At 39.2% G+C, this 23,659-nt stretch overlaps 2 protein-coding genes and 1 long non-coding RNA gene across 5 annotated transcripts in view; all 3 read left to right on the top strand.

Annotated features, from left to right (window-relative positions):
• Positions 1–3,728: 3,728 nt before the first annotated feature.
• On the top strand, positions 3,729–6,394 carry LOC149050608 (uncharacterized). 2 transcript variants are annotated; one of them, XM_089195738.1, is made up of 4 exons: positions 3,729–4,409; positions 4,688–4,745; positions 5,475–5,605; positions 6,253–6,394. In XM_089195738.1, the coding sequence occupies exons 1-3, from the start codon at positions 4,029–4,031 to the stop codon at positions 5,507–5,509; spliced, it is 474 nt and encodes a 157-aa protein (XP_089051864.1). In that variant the 5' UTR covers positions 3,729–4,028; the 3' UTR covers positions 5,510–5,605; positions 6,253–6,394. The 2 variants fall into 2 exon arrangements, with proteins under 2 accessions (XP_089051864.1, XP_089051863.1); XM_089195737.1 differs by lacking the exons at positions 5,475–5,605; positions 6,253–6,394 and having other exon boundaries at positions 4,688–4,903.
• A 10,664-nt stretch (positions 6,395–17,058) lies between these two features.
• Positions 17,059–18,464, top strand: LOC149050607 (uncharacterized). The gene is made up of 3 exons (XM_089198155.1): positions 17,059–17,269; positions 17,754–17,824; positions 18,122–18,464. The coding sequence occupies exons 1-3, from the start codon at positions 17,113–17,115 to the stop codon at positions 18,326–18,328; spliced, it is 435 nt and encodes a 144-aa protein (XP_089054281.1). The 5' UTR covers positions 17,059–17,112; the 3' UTR covers positions 18,329–18,464.
• Positions 18,465–22,796: 4,332 nt separating this feature from the next.
• Positions 22,797–23,659, top strand: part of LOC149050606 (uncharacterized) — a 7,368-nt gene continuing 6,505 nt past the window's right edge. For both annotated transcript variants that reach the window (XR_016184227.1, XR_016184226.1), the window contains exon 1: positions 22,797–23,659. This exon is cut by the window's right edge and continues 1,721 nt beyond it. This is a non-coding gene — a long non-coding RNA (uncharacterized LOC149050606).

The raw sequence follows: 23,659 nt of genomic DNA, 5'->3' as shown, positions 1-23,659 counted from the left end.
CTAGATTGAAGAACCTTGTTGGATACCCTCAAGAAAGCATTGATTACGATCATTAAACAAACATCCTCAAGCAAAAACACGATTCTTTCTCATAAACTTTATATGAGCCCATCGGATGAACACGCTGTTTGAAACGTACCCTTGATTTCTACCCACAGAAAACTGCTCGGTAGAAAAAAGAATCGGGGTTTTTCGTCAAGCGAAAAATATTAAAATATTGCAAAGTAAATTACAAACGGAAAATTTAAACCTGATGAGGTCAACCACCTTTCTATTAATTACAATGACTTAAAACCACCGATACTTTCAAATCGGCACTCTAATCCCCACGGTATCAACGAGCACTTTTCATTCAACTAGTTTGTTCTTGTTTTCACCCTTTTCCCAACAATAGCGCAGCTCCAATTTCTGCATATAAACGCACGCACAACCCACAATTCGTCCATTCGCTCTGACGAAGCGCTACGCTCGAAACTTCAGCTTTCAAACTCTTAACGGTGGCCAATCTACGTTATCAACTCAGTTAATAATATTCAATTGTTTTTTTCTCAGTTCGTGAGTGGGCGGTATTCTACAAATCCTGCAGTCTGATTGGTTCCAAGAGCGGGCAGTATTCTCCCCATCCGGCCCGCTCACAGCGGGCGGTATCCGATCCTTTTAAAGAAATGTTTCGAAGTTTTCTTGGAAGCCTTTTAAATCACATTTTAATATCATAACGCAAATAAATATGTTTTGATGAAACCTCTCTCTTTCATTTGCATTGCTCTTGTTTTCTCTACCATCTACTTGCTCATAAATTGTTCAGTTTATGAAGAATCTTGCCGTACTTACAGCCTTTTATCAATCAGATTCTTTTCGCAACCATTTGTTAGGTTTTGGAAAAAAATAAAAATGTTATTTACCAGCCAAGGTCGGTCCGTATTGGGAAAAACTGAGCCCTCTGTCTTGTGTAACGCCCGAGGCCTAGGGCTTCGGGCGGTATCCAAGACCTCGGGCACAGTTTTTCCTAATACGGACCTCCCGTCCGGTGAATAACATATATTTAGCATATTAATCAATGCGCGCGCTGCCATGAGTACTTAACAAATGCACTGGCTAAGAGCATGTTAATAAAAGCCAAGCAATGCAAGAAGTTGGAATAAAATAATGTTTTTAAAAATAATTTAATGACTATTTATGCTATTTGAATTAAATAAGTTATTAATTTTAAAAGACACTTGAAATAGTTTGATTAACAATACTACCTAAGTTTAACGAAGAAATGAAGGTGAAACCTTTAAGTGGAGTACTACGGCTATGGCATCGGTAATACTTAGGGGCTGCTTTTCTTGTCTGTGATTTCTGCAGTAAAAAGGTGGGAACTCATATTCTTTGTCAACCTCCATGGCTGCCACTACTCTTTGACATTTTACTGGCCGACAATGTTATAGTTTCATCGCACAACGCACTTTGGCCCCTCGTGCAAAATTAGAAAAACAAAGCGAAAACAAAAGCAGGGAAAAAAGGCGATTCGAAGAATCCGGCAAAGGCGTGAGCGCGTGCGTTGATGATTGAATCATGCTAAACGGATGCATGCTTGCGTATGCCACTTTCTCTCCTTCAGTTTTGCGTGCTGCGTTAGAAAATGTTTCTTGATGGAAGCCAGGCACATCAGTGAAATGAAAGATTGTGCACTGTAACGCGTTTTGAAACCAGGGCAAATGCCGCTGGAAGAGAAGCGAGTCAGTCTGTTCGAACCCAGTACTGGTCAGTGGATTTTCTGTAAAGTTCACGTTTGTTGCGTCATAATACACTAGGCCATGGAAAATTTAACGGTGTTTCCTCGGTGCTAGGTGAATTCGGGACGCAAAAACAATCAAAAAAACTTTTTCACATGTTATAATGGATTTCAAGGGCTGTCACGGTGGAGGTAAAATTTGAGGTAGCGTAATCGTTTGCGCTCCGCTTTGACTTGTATCGCTTTGTAGTCATGTTTAGACTACAGCGGCTGCCCAAGGCAGACCGATATCTGACTTGGGCAGTCTGACTTGAGTTTTTCGCAAGCATTTCAAAAATTGTTCTGCTACATGAATATCTTTGTTTTCAAAGCCACCACTTGGAAGCCCCAAAGCATATCGTGCTGTCTTTTCCGGCAAGTGTTGTGTAGATTTTCATTATTTCTCCGTCGAGAAACATATCTCAAATTTACTTTATAGTTCGAGGTAACAGCTTGCACCTGATATAGGAGAGACTTCATTATAGAATAATGTCTGAAGAATTTGGGTCTGAAGGTCAGAACGGCAAAGCTGAGGAAAACTGCTCAAAGGTAATTGTATATGAATAATGGAATGAGCAGAAGCAGCAGCTGCAGCACACACATCACTTTTGTATGGAATGTCACAATGTAATCACAATGGCCAAGCGAGACAAAGGGAGCTACCACAAGGAGCCGACCAGAGCCCAAAGTACAAATAGGGAGATTCTCTGAAGGGCAGGTTTTATGAGTATTAAAACAACTTACACAAAAAAAAAACCCATCGCAAAAGCATGAAGATGTTCATACATTCAAACTCTGAAATGTCTCCTCTCGACCTTTTCCTGTTTTCGATAGACATTAAAGCCGTTAGTCGCTATTTAGTTCTTTTCATTTATGTCTAGTCTCCAGATTCAGCTGAATCTTCTGAAGAATTGAAGAGAAAGGCTCAATCGGGTAAGAAAACGTAAAAAATCAGTTTGACACATGTACTTTGAACCTGATAAGAATCGCTGATAGCAAGTGGGACTAAACAAGTCCTCCTCCACTGTCAAATTGAAGACAAAGCACTGAGTCATACGACTTTAAGAGGGTCGCGATGGGGCGATGGCTTTTACGGCCAATGGTTAAAATTTTGGCCAATTTACGACTAACGGCTAATCAAAAATGACACAAGATGACACGCTGTAGGAAGAGACAATTCTATAGGGCTATAATTTTTACGACTGACGATTAAAATTTATCAATCACTACGGCTAGCAGCTAAGTTTTTGGCCGTATTACGGCTAACGGTTGATCTAATTGAGACCCTCCTTTAAGGTAAATTCAGACAATTCCAGCAGCCATGGTAACGGTCTTAGACTTAAAAAGATTAGATGAAATCCAAAAGGGAAATAGATAGGCGTAGCAGGTGAAAATTTGAAGAGGGAAATTCGTTCAATTCGTATGAACTTGAAAAGTATCAGCTCACACTTTTCCATAAGTATTTAGAATGCTTGAAAATGATCCTTTTTGGATTTGTGGTGTGAACTTGCTAATATTGTTTTTGATTAATATGGCTGACAAAGAATGAAAACATATAGAACACGAACTGATTTTCTTTGACATAACTCGATCGTCCACCCTAAATCTAATGTTTCGTTTTTATTTTAGAGATTTTGGTGATACCTTATTCATGTTCCAACATATTTTTTCGTTCATATAACATAACTGATGACTGACCCTCAAAACGATTTGCTCTTCTATCATCGCATCATGCTAGCAGAGAACTTCACAACAGATGAAACTGGTTCAATGATAGTAAAACCCAAAAAGAATGATAAAGTTTGTCACTTCTTGAGGTCTGTCCAGGCATTGTGGGTAAAATGCGATGAGTTTTGTATTGTGCTGCAATGTGAGGTATGAATGGATTAACCGATAGACATGAAACGGCTAAAAGATTAGCCCTTAGGCGTAAGAATGACGAATTTTAACCGTTAGTCGTAAAAAAAAGTTAACAGTAAATTATTTTTTCGCTAATTGCATTGAAAGAAAATTAAAGGTCAACCGGAAAAGCCATCAACCCCCCCCCTCTCCAATTTCCTGAGATCCTCCAATGTGGCTTGTACAGCCAATCTTTGAACAGCGAAACGCGATACTGACCTGGTGCTTCTAGATTCTCCCTAAGATCACTGACAACGAGAATGATTTCCAAATTAGAATTCAGAGGCGTTAACATTTACTCAACTAAGAACCTTGGCGTTTTCTTGTCGCGGCTTATGTATTTGGCGCGCTTAAATTTTTCTAATTCCAAAAAATGAAAGTAGAACAAGAAATTTTCAACATCAAAAAAAGAAACATATTAAATATAAAATATCATCTACCTTCCCGTTTTGGTGGGAAAAACAGGCTTGTCGGTAGAATAGCTTCTGCTGAATCTTGGAATATGCCTGATGGAATATGTCTTTGGTTCCACTCCTCGTGTCATCCTTCACAGATCTTAGAGACGTCAAAGGACAAATCAAGTGCGGCCCAAAACACTGCAAAAGTGAAGGGAACATCTCAAGCATTAAGTCAGTTCCCTCATCTAATGGTTCAAAGCGGCCAGAGTTCTTATGCAGCAGCGATACTAGTCCAGGAGCACACTAGTGAATATGATTTGGAGTGTGTAGAAGTTCAACCGACAAGCGTGGAAAAGGTAAGTGGTTATTTATGATACTGATGTAAAGGCCAGGTGCTTTGTAAAACCAAAACCTCTGTGATTTCATGGGTAGAATGAGTGATCATGTAATAGGTTTCATCAAATGTTTTCTGTGAGTAGAACTTATTCTCCTTCGCACGGCCTGTCTGCTTCCTTTCGCCAGCAGGTACATGCATACGAGTTTGCTCCAGATGTAGGAAAAGAAAAGCCGAAACATTTCATTATTTGACTGGTACTGATTATCACAAAACGGTTATTGACTATTCTGATTTCAGGCTTCAAAATGTCATGAGCTGACTTTAATCACTGAACCTAAAGGGGACGAAGAAGAAGGTAAATCATACAACTGGTTAGACTGGTTAATATTTCTTATAGAAGAAGCGTCTTTAGAAACCAGACAATTGAAAACAGCTGTAACAGGTTCGCTAGAAACTTAGATTTCTGGCCATCGAAAACAAAAAAATTATATTTCCTTTAGCCTAGAAAGTCATTTTGTAAGGTTCCTAATTGATCAAAAAGCCTTCCGAGAGATGGAAGAAGGGTATTGAGATTTTCCTAGGACAACAGAAGGCGGCGATAAAAACTACATAACTTTAAGGGTATACTTCTTTAAATATATGTACCGAATTCTTATTTTCCTTTAAAGAGTAGATATCATTTGACACTTATTTAGACTTTGATTTAAGTTACTTGAAATCGCTCTCAAATTTTTTAAGGCCTGTTATTGACTTGAATAGCAGTGGTCACCAAATTAGAACCAATAGCAAGTTATTTTATGTACAAAGCGTTAGTCGCGTGCAATAATACCAGGCTGTATTGGTTCTTCGTTATTATTTGGCTAATTTTTGTTCCGATGTCGAGCTTACGCCATGGGTATGTGCAAGTGAACAGCTGCTGAAGCCATTTACTTTGTGCATAAGTAGCAAAGGCCATGTCCACCAACTCGCAACAAAAGCCACAAAATTTAATTTTAAGTCCCGGTGTAAAAAAAACTGTAATTATGTTTGTGCTAAACTCGGAAAGTAGAATTCAGCTGAATAAAATGAAACTTAACTCTTATAGGTCTCTTCAGTGTTGTTCCATACATAGTGGTGTGATATCGATTACTTTCATCAAACCAGAAATGAAATTACGGCAAATGAACACCCTCAAGTCACACGAGGAGACGTTTACCAGAATATTAACTTCCAGAGGTAACTAGCTGCAGCGTATCTACAATGGTATAACTTGCGATCGAAATGTATTACAGATATGATTCATTTCCCGGAGAAATGTTTGTTTTGACACTAAAACCATTCATAATGGACAATTATATAATAAGCTCGAGATCTCAATCGCGTGATACTTGATGAGGTCGACGTCCAAATCGCAAATCGGCAATTGCTTGAACATAGACGTCAGAGTTTTCACAATGAGGACAATGCGTCTCCCGGCACGGAAAGGGGAGGTCCAAAATAATTTTTTTTCTCTCGATTGAATTCTTCTTGGGTGTTGTGCCTGAGAACGTGTTGATTTTGAGAACAAAGGTGAAAGGTAAATAATACTCGACGGGAAAATATGCCACCATGGAAAAGACTGGAAATTGATTGTAAAGATGCTATTGAGGCAAAAAAAAATGAAACTGTTTAGCAAGAAATATAAATTTTTTTCGACTGGTAATGTTTAATTGAAATTACCATCATGATGTTACTTTGAAACCTTATATTTTGTTCCACTTTTAAGACCGCGTTAACTATGGAAAAGTCTTCGCTTAAAAAAAGGCTAAGAAGATGGTTTATGGTGCATTAGTTTTTGCCTGACACAAGTTAACAGATACTTACTGATTCGTAAGTTTTCACAGAGTGCTTGATTACGAACAAAGACAACGTTCGCTGAGTGATTCAACCGACTTAAACTCTCCGGGTGCCTTCACTGCCGAGAAGCTCAGGAAAACACAAAGTTACACAGCATTTCCACACATCAATAAAAAATCCTTCCTTCAACTTTTACCGAACATCCTGCTTCAGAATTATGCCCCATCTATCAGATGGGTCCTATAATAATGAACATTTTCCAACAATCTCCGTTTTGTCACGTTCGTCCCAGTTTGAAAATTACCCTTTGAATATGGCTGGTGAAATCAGTAGCGAATCTGAAGATTCAGGATGGGAGCTGGAGATAAACGACCAAACCGTGCTTCATACGTGGCGAAGGCCAGCCCAGAGAACGATGTCCTACTCAGAACCTGCTCCAGTTGAGCCTGAGGGACGGATCCGAACATGGAGCCTACATAATATGGAGGAGAAACGTTCACGGGGCCAGGAAACGATGCACGAAGTAGGGGCGTATCCATCGCGGCTTCAATTTCTCGAACAATCGTTGAAAAACCTGAGAGAAGAAGGGAGTTTATCTTCGCTGGCACACACCTCAGAGGCATTTAGGTCTCGTTCTTCGTTAGTGATGTCACTTGTGGATAATTACGACAGCCAAATTTGTGCTCAATATTTTCCATCCCAAGAGCCTCTTGAAGCTGAAGAAGTGATGGGTCACTGGGTAAATCACAATCGAAGACAATCTATATCCAAACAGCCGTCATTCTTAATGGTCGAAGAGGTCGACGAAGAAAACGAAGCTATGGTGAGAGTAACGATTTGAATTTTTAGAACTTTAACAAACGCTTCGTAACTAGACTACGAGCAGTCCCTCTTTTTCAGCAAATTCCGTCGCGCGATCAAAGGAGAAAAAAAAAACCGTGAGGCCACTCCCCGTGTCCTGTGGCGCGCCACTATTAATATTTTTACACCGTTCTTTCTCCTAACTCGTGCGACAGACTTCGTGAAGGAGGAAGGACTGCTCGTAGTCTAAAAAAGTACCAGAGTTGATTTCGAAATGTCAAACAGTAGCCGAACTGGTAATTTTAAAAAAATGTGATTCCAGGCAAGGTTGACTGGTAATTTAAAAAAATGTGACTCTAGCCGAGGATCGTGCCCCCGCCGATTACAGTCGAACCTGTATTAGGTGGCTCCGTATTGAGGAAGAAAATTAGGATTAACTCAAGAAAGCTGTTAAATATTTAAAGTGGCACCTCTGGCTTCATCTCTACTAAAGACGGTAATTCCCGAGGGACGTCAGCGTATTTTGTACCATCTCTTCCCCTGAGCAATTCTGTGTCTCTTATTAAGAGGGCATTAAGTGGTCAATTATGACATAAGGTGGCCTTGTTTATCGTTTTGTTATAAAACTCCCTATTTGTGGAACCTGTATTAAGCGGTCACCCTGTATTAAAATCACCATTCCCGGGAATTGCGGCTTAATACAGGCTCGACTGTACCACTAAAATGATCTACCCACCGAGCTAAAAAGAGCTCGTTAGTGAGTGGGGCTATAACAGTTGGTTCATTTGTCTGATACGTGCCTCATATAATGCTAAATGTATGTTACGTACCAGGTAAAAAAAAAACATAGTTTCTAAAATTTTTGTTTGAGGTAAAGCTGTAAACTCTAAAAACAGTTGTATTCGATTATACTTTGCAGGATCATAAGACTCCTTCAGCTGTTTCTCTTGTGAACGAGTTGCTGAGCAAGTCTTGAGTTATCACGAATTGGTAAGATTTGAAAAGATATAAATATAACCGGTAAATAACACGATCGTAACAAAAATTTCGCCAAATTTTAATGAGAAGAAGAGAAGAAGAGGCCAACCAATTGGGTTGCGTATTATTTTAAATCCAAATTCTTGGTATCCTGTACCAGAACGTGCCATTATCCTGTCGGCCATACAAGTAATTTAACCGTTACCTCCTGTACTGATGGCACCACAGAGCACACAGAAGATGAGGAACTGGGCATAAACATTTGCTGCAGCAGCAACAAGAGCTTTAGCTCCCCCGTGGTGCCTCTATTCAGGCGGGTGAACCGGTTAGCCTCAAGCGTTCTAACTTTGAGGAGTAGCTAGAAAACAGCGAGAAATAAGACAGAGAAAAATGGCACATCAGAGTGCGATTGCTTGAGTGATGATGTTAACGTTCCATCTTTGGAACGAGAGGCTGAGATTGCTATGCGTTTCTTTGGTATTTACCTCTCTTTACTAAGATATTGGTGTGTGATTGAAGTTAAAACGGAAGGAAGTCGTTGCCTCGACTAGCGTACTTTATTCGTGTAAAACTTTGAAAACTTCTAAAATGAGCGATATCATCTTTTTGGTGAAAAGAGGTAAACTTCCGCCTTACGGTAGCCAAAGACTTCAACGGATTAATGCTGGTTAAGAAAATCATCACCTACCGAAGAGGCCCTCTTACGTTTGGGAAATGGACTAGGAAGACATTTTTTAGGTCGGGAGTGGCCGTATAAACCGTCGGAATTACGGGATTAAGAGAAAATTTTAGTCGGGATCGCGGGATTGAAGAACTCTATTGGAGACTTTCAAGAAAGCATTGATTACAATCATTAAACAAACATCCTCAAGCAAAAACACGATTTTTTCATGCAAACCTTATATGAGCCCATCGGGTGAACTCGTTGTTTGAAACGTACACTCGATTTCTTCCCATAAAAAACTGTTCGGTAGAAAAAGAATCAGGGTGTTTCGTCAAAGCGAAAAATAATAAAATATTGCAAAGAAAATAACAAACGGAAATTCTAATTCTAATGAAGTCAGTTACCCGTTTACTCACAATGAATTCAAACCACCGACATTCTTAATCCCCACGGTATCAACGAGCACTTTTCATTCAACTACAGTAGTTTGTTCTTGTTTTCTCTTCACTATTTCCCACCAATAGCGTGGCTCCATTTTCTGCATGTAAACGTTCTGACAACCCACAATTCGTCCATTCGCTCTAACGGAGGACTAACGCTCGAAACGTCAGCTTTCAAACTCTTAACGGTGGCTAATCTACGTTATCAAATCAGTTGATAATTAATACTAAATTACCATGTTAATCGATGCGCGCGCATTTCTGCAGTAAAAAGGTGGGAACTCATTTTCTTTGTCAACCTCCATGGTTGCCACTACTCTTTGACATTTTACATTTATAACATTTGACAATGTTATAATTTCATCGCACTACTCACTTTGGCCCCTCGTACAAAAATAGAAAGAAAAGCGACGACAAAAGCAGGGAAAAAGGGTGATTCGAAAATTCTGGCAACGGCCATGTGAGCGCTGCGTTGATGACTGAATCATGCTCAACGGATGCATGCTTGCGTATGCCACATTCTCTTCTTCAGTTTTGCGTCCTGCGAGAGAAAACGTTTCTTCAGGGAAGCCAGGCACGTCAGTCAAATGAAAGATTGTGCACTGTAACGCGTTTTGAAACCGAAGCAAATGCCATTGGGAGAGAAGCGAGTCAGTCTGTTCGAACACAGTGCTGGTCAGTGGATTTTCTGTAAAGTTTATGTTTGTTGCGTCATAATACACGAAGCCATGGAAAATTCAACGGTGCTTCCTCGGTGCTAAGTGAACCCAGGACGCAAAAACAATCCAAAAAACCCTTTCACATGTTATTATGGATTTCAAGAACTGTCACGGTGGTGGTAAAATTTGAGGTAGCGTAATCTTTTGCGCTCTGCTTTGACTTGTATCGCTTTGTAGTCATGTTTAGACTGCAGCAGCTGCCCAAGGCAGACCGATATCTGACTTGGGCAGTCTGACTTCAGTTTTTCTCAAGCTTTTTAAAAAATTGTTCTGCTACATAGATACATTTTTTTAACCCGCCACTTGGAAGCCCTAACGCAAATCGCATTTTCAACCTGTTGTATTTGTAGTTTTTGGTTTTGCAATTTATGAGAACTTCATCGCGTTTGCTCGAGTTTCAATTTTAATTCTCTTCAAGTGTTACGAAGATTTTTATTATAGCTCCGTCGAGAAACATATCTCAAATTTTCTTTATAGTTGAGGGGAAAAGTTTGCACCTGATATAAGTGAGACTTCCCCAAGAATATAATGTCTGAAAAATTTGGGTCTGAAGGCCAGAATGGAAAGCTGAAGAAAGCTTCTCAAAGGTAATCGTGTATGGATAGTGGAATCAGCAGAGGCAGCAGCTGCATCACACACATCACCTTTCGAAGTCGAAAAACCAAAACTAAATAATCACGGTCTATCACAAAACGGATGTTGACTATTCTGATTCCAGGCTCCAAAATGAGAGGCGACTTTAATCACTGAACCTAAAGAGGACAAAGAAGAACGTAAATCGTACAACTAGTTAAACTGATTAATATTTCTTATGGTAGAATCATCTTTAGAAACCAGATCATTTCCATACCAAACTTTGAAAAAGAGGATAAAAATTAACAACTTACCCCGTTATGAGATTCCAAAGAGTAACCTAAGAATATTCTTCAGCTGTCTTCCGAAATGGCGAAAATTCAGTTATGAACCCCTTCATTTGTTAAACAACGTTAACAGGTTTGCACTTAAAACCAAAAACGTAGTTCTCTTGTTATCGAAAACAAAATCATAAATTTCAATGTAGCCAAGAAAGGCATATTGTGAGATTCCTAATTAATCAAACGGCCTTCTGAGAGATGGAAGAAAGGGTACTGAGAAATTTTGCTAAGACACTAGAAGGTGGCAGCCTCCGTGGTGGGGTATTCAGCACATTTGAGGACAATTTTGAAAGGTCAAACCACGCACTTTTGAAATCTCAAACGCAAATAAACTTAAGATGACACCTTGTAGAAAGAGACAGTCCTATTGGGCTAATTTTTTTTTACGACTGACAGATAAAATTTGTCAACTTTGACGCCCAACAGTTAATTTTTTGGCCGTATTATGGCTAACGGTTAATCTCGTTGAGACCCTCCTTTAAGGTAAATTCAAACAACTTCAGCAGTCATAGTAAAGGTCTTAGACTTAAAAAGAATATAAATGAAATCCAAAAGGGAAATGGTAGGCGTAGCAGGTGAAAAACTGAAGAGGGAAATTCGTTCAATTCGTTTGAACTTGAAAAGTATCGGCCCACACTTTTTCATGAGTATTCGGAGTGCTCAAAAATAATCTTTTTCGGATTGTGGTGCAAGTTTGCCAATATAATTTGTTAATTTGGCTGACGAAGAATGAAAACACCATATTCATGTTCCACCTTATTTTTTCGTTCATACACTGACAACTGACCCTCAAAACGATTTGCTTTGCTATCATCACATCATGTTAGCAGAGAACTTCACAGAGGATGAAACTGATTCAGTGAGAGTGAATGATGAAGTTTGTCACTTCTTGAGGTCTGTCCAGGCATTGTGGGTAAAATGTGATGAGTATTGTATTATTCTGTAAAGTGAGAGTATGAATGGGTTAACTGATAGCCAGAAAACGGCTAAAAAAATAGCCGTTAGGTGTAAGAATTACGAATTTTAACCGTTAGTCGTGATGAAAAAAGTGAACAGTAATGTATTTTTTGCTAACTGCATTGAAAGAAAATTAAACGTCAACCATAAAAGCTGTAAACCCTTCCCTCCCCCCCTGAGATTCTCCAATGCGGCTTGTACAGCCAATCTTTGAACAATAAAATGCGATACTGATCAGATGCTTCTAGATTCTCTCCAGTTGCGATCACTGACACCGGGAATGATTTCCAAATAAGAATTCAGAGGCATCAACATAATATTTGCTCAATTAAGCGCCTTGGCGTTAACTTGTTGCGGCCCGTGTATTTGGGGCGCGTCAAATTCTTCTAATTTCAAAAAATTAACTTAGAACGAGAAATTTCCAACATCAAAGAAAGAACATGTTGAATATAAAATATTACCTACTTTCCCGTTTTGGTGGGAAAACGGGCTTGTCCTTAAAATGGCTCATGCTGAATATTGGAATATGCCTGATGGAATATGCCTGTGGTTCCACTTCTCGCAGGCGTTTCAGATCTTTTCAAAATTAATTGTGGTTTTTCCTTATTTACCTTTTTTCCTAATAGTCACGTTTGGTCTCTAAGTCCTTATGAGCATTTCCTGTTCGTCGAGTATCGCCTTTTCCAGATCTTAGAAACGTCAAAGGAGGAATCAAGTCCGACCCAGAACACTACAAAAGTGAAGGAAACATCTCAAGTATTGAGTTAGGTCCCTCACTTAATGGCTCACAGTGGCCAGAGTTCTTATGCAGCAACCATACTGGTGAGGAGCACACTCTGGAAGCCGTAGTGGTGCAACTTGTTCAACCGATCAGATTGCTGCCAACATCAACATTAATTATTAAGGTGAACGATACAATTTGTTCAAATTCAACAGCTAATATCAATATCAACACTCCAAACACACTAGATCCAACAATCGAAGTAACTCAACATCGACACAAATTTTCCTAGTCTGCAACCCCAGAGAATCACGTCAAAACCAACACGGTATAAAGCTTCAAGTTCAACAACAAACAGGTTCAACAATTTGGGTACGAGCGACTGGAAATGGCCGAGGGATCTTGGGACTTACATTTTTATCCCGATTCCAGCAGTAGCCATATTTAGCGAAGCTACCACTCTTCATTCTCGTAAATGTTGTATAAACGCAATAACTTGTTCCCAAGATCTCTAAGTGGTTATTCACGATACTGATGTAAAGGGTGCTTTGTAAAACCAAAACTTCTCTAATGATATCTCATGGGTAAAATGACTGATCATGAAATAAGTGTTATCAAATGTCTTCCCTGTGAGTATAAGTTAGTCTCCTTGGCACGACCTATCTGCCTCCTTTCGCCAGCACGTACATGCATACGAGTTTGCTCCAGATGTAGGAAAAGAAAAAAAACATTTGACTGGTACTAAGTATCACAAAACGGTTGTTGGCTATTCTGATTCCAGGCTCCTAAATGAGAGCCGACTTTAATCACTGAACCTAAAGGGGACAAAGAAGAAGTTAAATCATACAACTGGTTAACTGATTAATATTTCTCATGGGAGAAGCATCTTTTTGTCCTACTCAGAACCCGCTCCGGTTAAGCCCGAGGGACGGGTCCGAACATGGAGCCTACCTGATATGGAGGAGAAACGTTCACGAGGCCAAGAAACGATGCACAAAGTTAAAGCGTCTCCATCACGGCTTCAATTTCCCTAACAGTCGTTGAAAAACCTGAGAGAAGAAGGCAGTTTATCTTCGCTGAGACACACCTCAGAGGCAGTTAGGTCTCGTTCTTCGTCAGTGATGTCACTTGTGGATAATTACGACGGCCAAATTCGTGATCAACATTTTCCATCCCAAGAGCCTATTGAAGCTGAAGAAGTGACGGGTCACTGTGTAAATCGCAATAGAAGACAATCTATATACAAACAGCCGTCATTCTTGATGGTCCAAGAGGTCGACGAAGAAAACGAAGCTATGGTGAGAGTAACGATTTAATTTTAGAATTTTGCCAAGCGCTTCGTAACTAGACTACGAGCAGTCCCTCCTTTTCGCTTTTCGGCGAATTCCGTCGCGCGATTCAAAAAAACAAAAAACAAAAAGCAAAAAAACAGTCAGGCCACTCCCAGTGATCCCTGTGGCGCGCTGCTATCAAAATTTTACATCGTTCTTTTTTTTTAACTCACGTGACGGACTTTGCTGAGAAGGAGAGACTTACCAGAGTTGATTTAGAAATGTCAAACACGAGGTGACTGACTGGTAATTTAAAAAATGTGACTTCATGCCAGACAAGGTTGACTGGTAATTTGAAAGATGTGACTCCAGGCAAGGATCGTGCCCCCGCCGATTACAGTCGAACCCGTATTAAGTGGCACTGTATTGAGGAGGAAAATTAGGATTAACTCGGGAAACTTATTAAATATTCAGACTGGCACCTCTGCTTCATCTCTATCAAAGACAGTGATTCCCGAGGGACGTCAGCGTATTTTGTAGCATCTCTTCTCCTGAGCAATCCTGTGTCTCTTATTAATCCTTTAACTCCCATGAGTGACCAAGACAGAATTTCTCCTAACATTATCAAGACAATATCAACCAGATAAGTGATAAGAATAAAGAAAATTATCAATTTGGGGATAATATGTTGATCCAATACTAAATTCTCTGAACTAGCATTATAAGAATTGTATGGTTGACAGAAGAATTACAAAATTAATCTAATCTGGGAGCCAAAGGGTTAAGTGGTCATTAAGTAGTAAATATTCAATAGAGTGGCCTTGTTTCTCGTTTTTTTTTTATAATACTCCGTATCTGTGGAACCTGTATTAAGCGGTCACCCTGCATTAACCTGTATTATTTACCGAATGTACCGCTAAAATGATCTACCCACCGAGCTAAAGAAGCTCGTTAGCGAGTGGGGCTATCACAGTTGATTCGTTTGTCTGATAAGTGCTCCATAAAATGCTAACTGCATGTTACCCCCCAGGTAAAAAAAAAAACAGTGTCAAAAATTTTTGTTTGAGGTAAAGCTGTAAAACTTTAAAAGAAGTTGTATTCGATTATACTTTGCAGGATCGTAAGACTCCTTGAGCTGTTTCTCCTGTGAACGAAAATGCTGAGAAAGTCTTGAGTTCTCATGAAATGGTCTGAAATGGTAAGATTTGAAAAGATAAAATAGAACCAGCAAATGGCACGATCATAACAAAAATTTCGTTAAATTTTAATGACATAGTTTAAAAGTGGACAGCTTGTCGTTCGTGAGCGTCCTCTTGACGTCTCAGAGGGGACCTTTAGCAGTAAGGACGACAACGCCGCGGAAGACGTCGATTTAAAAATGAATATATATTTTCAGTTGGATCTCCCGAATTACTGGATCTACTTATTATTTCTCCCAGCGCCACAAGTTAATGTCAGCATAACGTATGAGAGCGGCGTGGAGTACTAAATGGAAGGTTAACTAATTTGCCGTCGGATACCCTTTTTGAGACCACGCAAATTTTGATGATTTCAAGTTGTTATTTTGCAGAGAATGGCTAAGAAATGTACACATTTTTAAAAGGCTCGCGCTGAGCTATCGTTCAGCTCATTAGATCTTTTGTCTGCCACTTCCTCGTTGCCGTTGTCGTCGTGGTTTGCTAAAAGTCCCTAGTCTCAGCCTTCGCCGGGATATTTTCTCTTTAATGGCAATACACTTCATTCCCTTAGCGCTTTTGCCAACTCTGGACTATAAATGACAACCAGCAAACTCAATCAATCAGTCGATCATTTCATTAATGTCATAGTTTGAAATAAGGTTGCCTTATATATCTGAGCTATAGGCTCACGTGTAAAAACTTAAAAGCTGAGCACATCAAATATGAATTATAAACGAAATATGGTAAGTGTAAGAATATACAGATAAGTAATTATATTGAAATACTTCGTTTAGACCACATTTAGACATAAAAATTGTATAAAGTAGTATTTTTACATTCCTTAGTTAGATTATCAAATTATGACACAGTAAGAGAAAGCTGATTCCCAAAAAGTGACACCTTAAAAGCAAACGAATAATTAAATAATTTTCAGTGATGTTATTTTTATAGAGTGTTTCATCAAAAAGCGGAAATGATGATGTGACAACAGTGGGGGCTGCTGTCAGGATGTGGAGGACTAAGCAGAGTGAACGTAGAGCAAAAATCGCCTCAGACTCCCCTCTGACTGACATTCCTAAGTATGCGTCAGAAATAGAGCAACAAGCGTTTAGCAGGATCAAACAATGTAAGAACAGCTTCGCTCTGAAATTGAACAATGTTCTTGAGAAGCGATTTCAGGAAATGCTCGCGAGGAAGGAAGAAGAATCATCGCGAAAGAAGAAGCCAAAAGTTTTAAACGTTCCCATGAACTTGTCTGATCAAGAAATAGGACAACTGAGAAACAAAATACTTTTGGAATTGAAGCAATTAATGGGGGCGGCAGTCATGAAGCCCTAGCTGTCAATGACGTCCTCCTTCAACCCACGCTTCCCATTCCGCGAGTTAAATTTCAAATAAAAGCATCAATTGGTCAGAACCCTGCAGATTTACGGGCTCAAATGACGAAGGAATTATCGCGTCGAGTTTCGTCTGTTTTGGACGACGAGGAGGCTACCCACTGCTACAATCTCCACAAAGAGCTCGCTCCGAGCCAAACATCGAAATGTTGATTTCATACCCCACGGAACTGGTTATAAGTTATTGGATCCTGATGGTATTTATGACTTGTTTGACTGGCACGAGTCCGAGAGAAAGCGCCTGAAAGCTAAGTTGGAGGGGTTACCGCAAGCTGACTTACAAGGCCGACAGGTGGGGTATACCTATAGCAATGTGTATATCGACTAGTAAGTGGCAGAGGAGCGGGTCAGCCTAAATAGCAACGGGTATTTTCTGTTAGTCTAAAATGAGAGTAAAGGCTGTTTTATATCCTTGACAGCAATATGGTAAAGCTGTGGGGACTTCAAAAACTCATCATTGGAGTGGTTGTGACTATGACTTTGCTAATTTTGACCAAAACTGTTTGAAGGACTACGCTCATCGTACCAACAGACCTCTCAAACCAATAGTTTTTGCACAACTCGTTCAAAATTAGAATGCAAATGATATGTTTCTCCACTGAAGGTTCGAAGAACACGAACGTAATTTCATAACTTCAGCTAGAAGGAATTACAATAAAATTATGATTAACTAACTCCTCTTTGCTAAGAAAGTTGACTGCGAAAATGTGAAAGTCTTTGATAGGGATTAGTCATGCAGTAGTTTAGTCTTCGTAAATACGTACTGAACAATCGCATTTACCAAGTGGAGTAGAGATGTTTTGATTCCTTTTTCATCATCTTTAGGTGGTCATTGATAGAGACGATGTTAATAAAGTTCATCATTCGATGTTCAAAATAATGGAAGACATTTTTACGGGGACGATAAAGTGTTTCATGGGGTCAGAAGAATCAGTAGTTACCGTAGCCACATCAGGCAATGGAGGCAAAGCTAATTTATCTAACACGAAGGGAATTGGAGAGCAAACTCAAAGTACCATTTCAGGTCTGGCATATCGTGCTAAGAAAACTGCAAAGTCTTATTCAATATTACTATAACGCTGTGTAGAAAACCACTCCTTTCAGTTGCAAAATAATTTTACTGAAGCCCTGGAATCCAGGCTCCTAAGACGACGAAGCCAATTAACATTTAAGGTTTTTTGTTAATATGGTGATTCAAATCCTGTAACCTCCTTTCCGCTTCTGGTTAAGTTTTAGTGCCAAGTTTTTTGTTTTGACAGGTCAGGTTTTTTGTGTCACAAAATTTGCCTCGTGAACCTTGACCATGTGTACTCGATCCAGGTCTCCTGACTCGCTCTCATACCTATAAACGTGGTTTATTACATCTTTAGACACATCTCAGTAGGGAAGAGGAAAATGTAGCATCAGCAAGCTGTCGAGGACATACATTTTTAAATTATGGGGATAGAATTGAGACGCTAAGGTGACAAGTTCGTGTTTGTAAAGGAGTTCTTTCCTTGAATCTTCAGAAACTAAAAAGAATGAAGAGCCTCAGGAGACTGATGACACTAAATCGGACATTGAAGTGGAAACCGCTGGGGTAAGTATTCTTTCTTTGTCAGTTCGGTTTCTTCGTTGAAGATCAAAGGAAAATGTTATCGTTAAACCAACCGGGTAGAATTTTAAAATGCCAAACAACCAATAAGAACTCAACGTAGATAAAACGAATGATTGCGAAGGCGAAAAGGTTGGGAAGTGGGGCGAGTTTTACATTGCAATTACAGAGCACAATATGCAATACCAAGATTATTTTTGAATGCTATCGACACTTCATAGGACTATTCCAATCTGAATAATAGAGCAGATTTTTCACTTAATAAGTATTAATTTTTTTCAGTCAGGTGAAGGACGTACGCATACCTCTGGTGAAAGCATTTTTTCCCAAAGTGGAAGTATCAAGAGTCTGTCAAGTGAATCAAGTGCTGAGCTACCTTCGTCAGAATCCTCCGTGACAGGAATAAGTTTTTCCTCTTCCAGTGATGCTGTAGGTGTATGTGACGATCCAAATAAAAATGCATCAAGGAAGCTCAAAGAGCTCTATTAACACTTCCGTTTCGGTTAACAGTAACTTAGTAAGTGCGTCGTTAAATCAGGAGGCCGACCGAGAAAGTAATTGGGAGCGCAAACGGGAGACTGATGGTCTCACAACACGTGGTAAAGCTGATGGTCTCACAACACATGGAAACGTTGATAGGTCAGATAAAGATCAAATTGTTAGAATCGAAAGCATTGAGCTTTCCTTGAACACGGATAAGACGACGCAAACGAGGACATAGTCGCAAGGTCAGAGGAAGTGCTATGCGACAAATTTCCAACTTTCCACTCGTCTAAAAATACAACTGAGCCCAAAGAACTCACCGGGCAGACTATAAGTCTCATAGCTTTTGATAGCAGTTATCAGGGTCAGATCTGAGGATTTGAGGAAACTCTTGAAAATAAGACAGCTGTTGAGCATATGCTGCAGCAAGAGTTGGAGACTTTAGAAAACGAGCCGAACGTTGTCAAGGAGACGGCAATAGGTGAACTTTTAGAAACGTCAAAGTCGTCTGAAGAAGCAAGTCTACTATGTACCTTTAAGACTGAATCTACTGACACAGCAAATGAACCCCTTTACCTGAGGGAACAGCATGAGAACTCTGACGAAAAAGTCTATCAAAAGAAGATCCAAGAGCTACAAGAAACTCCTCAAAGGAAAATAGTTTATGGGGAAGTGTTAGAGGAAGAAATGAAGTGTTTAAAGAACGATCTGAATTAGTGTTAAGAGCAACTCTGAATACTGATTCAATCAGTGCGCTAAGAAAAAGGAAAAAATCCAGGAATTACTTATCATTACTCAAGACGTGACCTCCCTCAACTTTGAATTGCGCCGGGAAGTTAACCAGAAAAGTAATGTTATAAACGAATGAGACGAGGAAATAAAAAGACTTATCAAAAGTACGACTGAAGCAGAGATACTACTGCGAGAGGTAAAGGAGAAACTTTTAGAAGCTCACAGGGAGACAGAACTTTTGAAACTAGAGTTGGCGCAAATGAAGAAAGATAAAAGGTCGATCGCTCTCCAAACTGATGGTAAGGTTCTCACAAAGTCTGGCATTCCAAATGACAACCTAAGAACAACTTACAAAGAAAAAACACGCTTTCTCGTTTCTAATCCCGGCGAACAAGTCTTACCATCGAAAGTTGAATATTCAACGCTTCACCAAGGGTTCATGAGCTTAGCCAGCAAGGATAAGAGGCAACAAAGCACGGTTGATAGAGAAGAGATAGCAACTAGTGGCAGGAAAGCAAAAAGTACATTTTCCGCAAAAGATGGAAACAAGGGAACCCAATCACTATGGTTACCTACGAGAGCCTTTCTGGAATCAAACTGTCCAATGACGCATACGAAGACAAACATCAGATTTATTCGTCTAACCTAGACTCACTTGCACTGGAAAAGTGCATTTGTCAAGAATTTAATGTCGCAAATCAGTGGTATAAAAACAATGGCATGATTGTTAATGAGAAAAAGCACCAAGCTCTAATCCTGGGAAAAAACTGAGCACAATTTTTGTTTCCTAGTAAATAATTCGATAGATATATTCGGAATAACAATAGATAATGGGCTTTCTTCTAATAATCACGTATCAGTTATCTGTAAGAAAATAAATAATCAATTTAACATAATGCTTAGATTTCGGAAACTTATTAATAAGGAGACGCTATTGAAGCTTTATAAAGCCTTTATTTTGCCGCATTCTTACTACTGTTCTTCTGTTTGGCATTTCTGTGGTGCGCGCAATGCCGACAAAGTAGATAATCTTAATAAGCGCATTCTTAGGTTTATACTACAGGACTACAGCTCTCCATATGACATTTTACGATGCAAAGTTAACTTAAAATCTCTATTCATTAGACGCCTCCAGAACTTCACGATCACGTTACATAAGACTCTGTTCTTTACGAATTATCCAGGTTATTCAAAAGATATGTTCAACGTACCGTCTTCATCCTACAATTTGCGCGGAAATCATATCATGTCCCTTCCCAAACCAAAAACAACGACATACGGTCTGCACTCTTTTTCATACTTAGCTAGCAAAATATTGAACTCTCTCCCAAACACTTACAAAACAATAAATTTTCTATAATTCAAGCAGGAGATCTTTAGATATGAAGCTTTTCCACAGTAGATCTACAAGTTATATTTCGCTCTGCATGCATAATGTTGTATATAGTTAATCAATAATATTGGAATTGTAAGATAGCATATTTTCATTTTATTTTATCTTATTTTTCGAAGATATTAGCTCTACAGCTACACTGAATTTCGAGCATAAATAAAGTATATGTATGTAATGACCAGAGATTCAGAGAAAACTAAGAAAGTTGTAAGAGAATGGCTCAATAATATCATACGGGAAGCGAATAATAAATTCGCCAGAGAGCAAAAAATCAGTAATTTGGAAAGCACTGACGACATTGAAAGGAAAAAATACTTTGATGGTGGAAAAAAAGAGCAAGTCACTCTCTGAGAGAGACAATAGCTTCCCTTCAGGAAAAGATCTCGAACGATGGTTCAAAACTTACGGAGCAACACCACGAAACCTCTTCCTCTCGCCTGGGAAAAAAAACCAGGAGTCTTGGCAGACAGGAGCCCTTTAGAACAGCTGAACATACCACAAAAGAATTTTTTTGTTTCCCAAGCAATACTTGGCAGCTGAACAGCATGCTATACAGCAGGATGAGGTAACCCCGGTTAGAAAAGACTCAAACCTGGCGACTTACAACTCACTTGGTTCCTGTGTTGAACAATTTGATTTCCCTTTTTTTTACCCGTTTCGACGTGGTAGACTTTTCAACCGCCGACCCCATTGTCTCTGTTGAGCCATTTAGTGAAGATTATCTTCCGTGGTTAGATTAGATACCGGACAAACACGGAGGAATTACGGCGAAAAGTTAGCAGGGAGGGTCAAAATTCTACACACAAAGTCAGTCTCAAAAAATTCCTCTCATCAAGCGTTGCAAAGAAACGAAGCTCCGGGAATTCAAAATTGAACGGCCCATAGGTATGCCATATTAGAATCTTGATACGCGGATGAATTATGCTTTTCAACATCACAATCAAGCAGTGTTACTTTTTGTTTAGAATTTTTAAATTTCAGAGGTAAGCCATGCTCAAAGGGAAAATCACAATATTTCTTTCGTTTTTACATTGTTCATTGTTCGCCAAAGGCGAAATGAATATTGATGAATAATCCCCGGATGAATTCGACACTATATATTCACTGACCCTGAGACCAATAATTATTTTAGTATAATTGCTCAGGTGCTTTTGAATTCTGTTGTAAATTTGTTTTGTGGTTGTTGTGTAATCATTTTATTACTAGAACCTATTTCATTCTAATTCCGTCAGAATTAAACAGTTTCATTATTTAATTTAATCGCAACAACTTTGTGTCTCTTTTAAAAAGTGTTTGGAAAGTGTTAAGCTACACTTATGGCATCTTTTCTGCTCTTCACAATTGAATTTTATTCTATCGCGTTTCTTACTCCTTGCGTAACATGAGAGTGAGTTAGCAAAAGGACGGGAACGGGAACGTTATTTCAGAACGGGAGAGCGCGCGGATAGTCTGGACAGGACACTTTTTCGACTTCCGGTGTTGGCATTATCGTTCTATTCAACAAATTCAGGGCATCATTTCGCTGGTTTTCCCGTTGCGATCGAAACGCGTGTGATTTGGGTAAATTATGCACGTGTAAATAATAATGTTTGGAATTAATCCAAAACTAATTTCCAGGATAAGTAGGTCCCCTTCCTTCTCTTATTCAGTGTATTTGTGAAACTTTATCGCTAAATTTTTGCAAAGTGGCTCTAAAATTTGACAGATGAATAAACAGACGCGAGACTAGATTAGAATAATTTTGTAAAAAGTTCAATTGTCCATGAGGATTCCAATCAAAATCTTACTTTTATTATCAGTAATTATCCTCTGTTTTCGCTTGTTGCATAATTCTCAAAGAAGATAAATTCCTTGTCCCTAGAGCTGTCTATGAAACCGAAACTTTGTGATGGCGATCTTTAAAGAGCCAGGGTTTGGATATTCAAGAACGAAGATAGCGCTGAAGTCTCGACGCAACGACTGCTAAGTCACTTCTGAATCACAACGGGGCGACGTACCCGACCCAATTCCGTACCGGTCTTTTTACTGCGTGCGTCGTTGTCGTGGATGGCAACGGTTAACCTCATTGGAAGTCTCCTAGAAGAGATCCTTTTTGGATTTCCCGGAAAAACGCAAAACATAGAAATTAACGAGATCTGGAGTTGGATTTCTTAATTGAGATCCACTTTGAGTATGGATTTCTCAGCGATGAAAGTCGTTTTTGGATTTCATGTTTTACCGCAAAATCCCAATTCCCGATTTCAAAATCAAAATCCAGATTCGTAACAGTTAAACACTCAGATTTCTTTGAACACGGCGTCTTCTTTCTGATTGGCCTAGACTAGCTCTCGACCCAGTTTCGTAGCAGCCACATTCAAAATGGCGGACGTGCTGCGTGAATGTAGAACTGAAAACACCGATGTCGCACTGAATAGTCGGTCTATTTCGACAGTTAAGTTACATTTGATGACGGATGATGATGACCTATGCTAAAAAATCGTCTCATCTTCACATTTTACTTCGGATGTGTTAAGTAACGTCTTCCTATCATGATGAAATTCTAATGTTTACCAGGAACCACTTGATAGGTGAGAGATCTTCAAAGAACTTTCAACCGATTCAATGTCTATGAAATGTATCTTATCACATAGGAACGATACTTATTCAACTTCTAACAAATGTTGCACTGATTACTAAGGAATGGGGTGATGGCAAAACAATGACCTTCAGTCCATGGACTTAACCCCTTTGGACAACTCAAATGAACTACCATAACACGCACCAATCCTTCGATGTTTTTTGTTATGTTTTCGTACGTCACAACAAACTCCCCGAAATATGAGCGAGTATTTTAAACATTCAAAATCCTCTCTTCGAAATATAGCGTGATCCAAGTGATGTTACATTCAATATCGGACATGAAGTAAGGAGAGAAATCGATAATATTAAAATGCCCTTTAGTATATAGATTGACGCAAATATAAAATATATTTCCATGTACGTGAGTTGATATGGCTGTGTTTGGAAGGAGGTTATATTTATAGGACTTGCACACCCATTTTAAGCCGCATTGTAAACACATTTATGGTCTAGAAGAGCAACACCTTTTTTTCTTTTCATTTTTTCTGATTTTCTTATTCTAAATGAATTTAAGATGGTGATTTATTGCAAGAAAGGTTGCTTATCATAAGCTCTTAAGCATAGAGCTATAAAATAATAGAAGGTTAATCCCT

Source organism: Pocillopora damicornis, chromosome 2 (genome assembly GCF_964200805.1).
Source record: "Pocillopora damicornis chromosome 2, jaPocDami1.2, whole genome shotgun sequence".
NCBI lineage: Eukaryota > Metazoa > Cnidaria > Anthozoa > Scleractinia > Pocilloporidae > Pocillopora > Pocillopora damicornis.
Note: the sequence above shows the minus strand (reverse complement) of the source record. Positions and strands in the feature narration are given on the sequence as shown.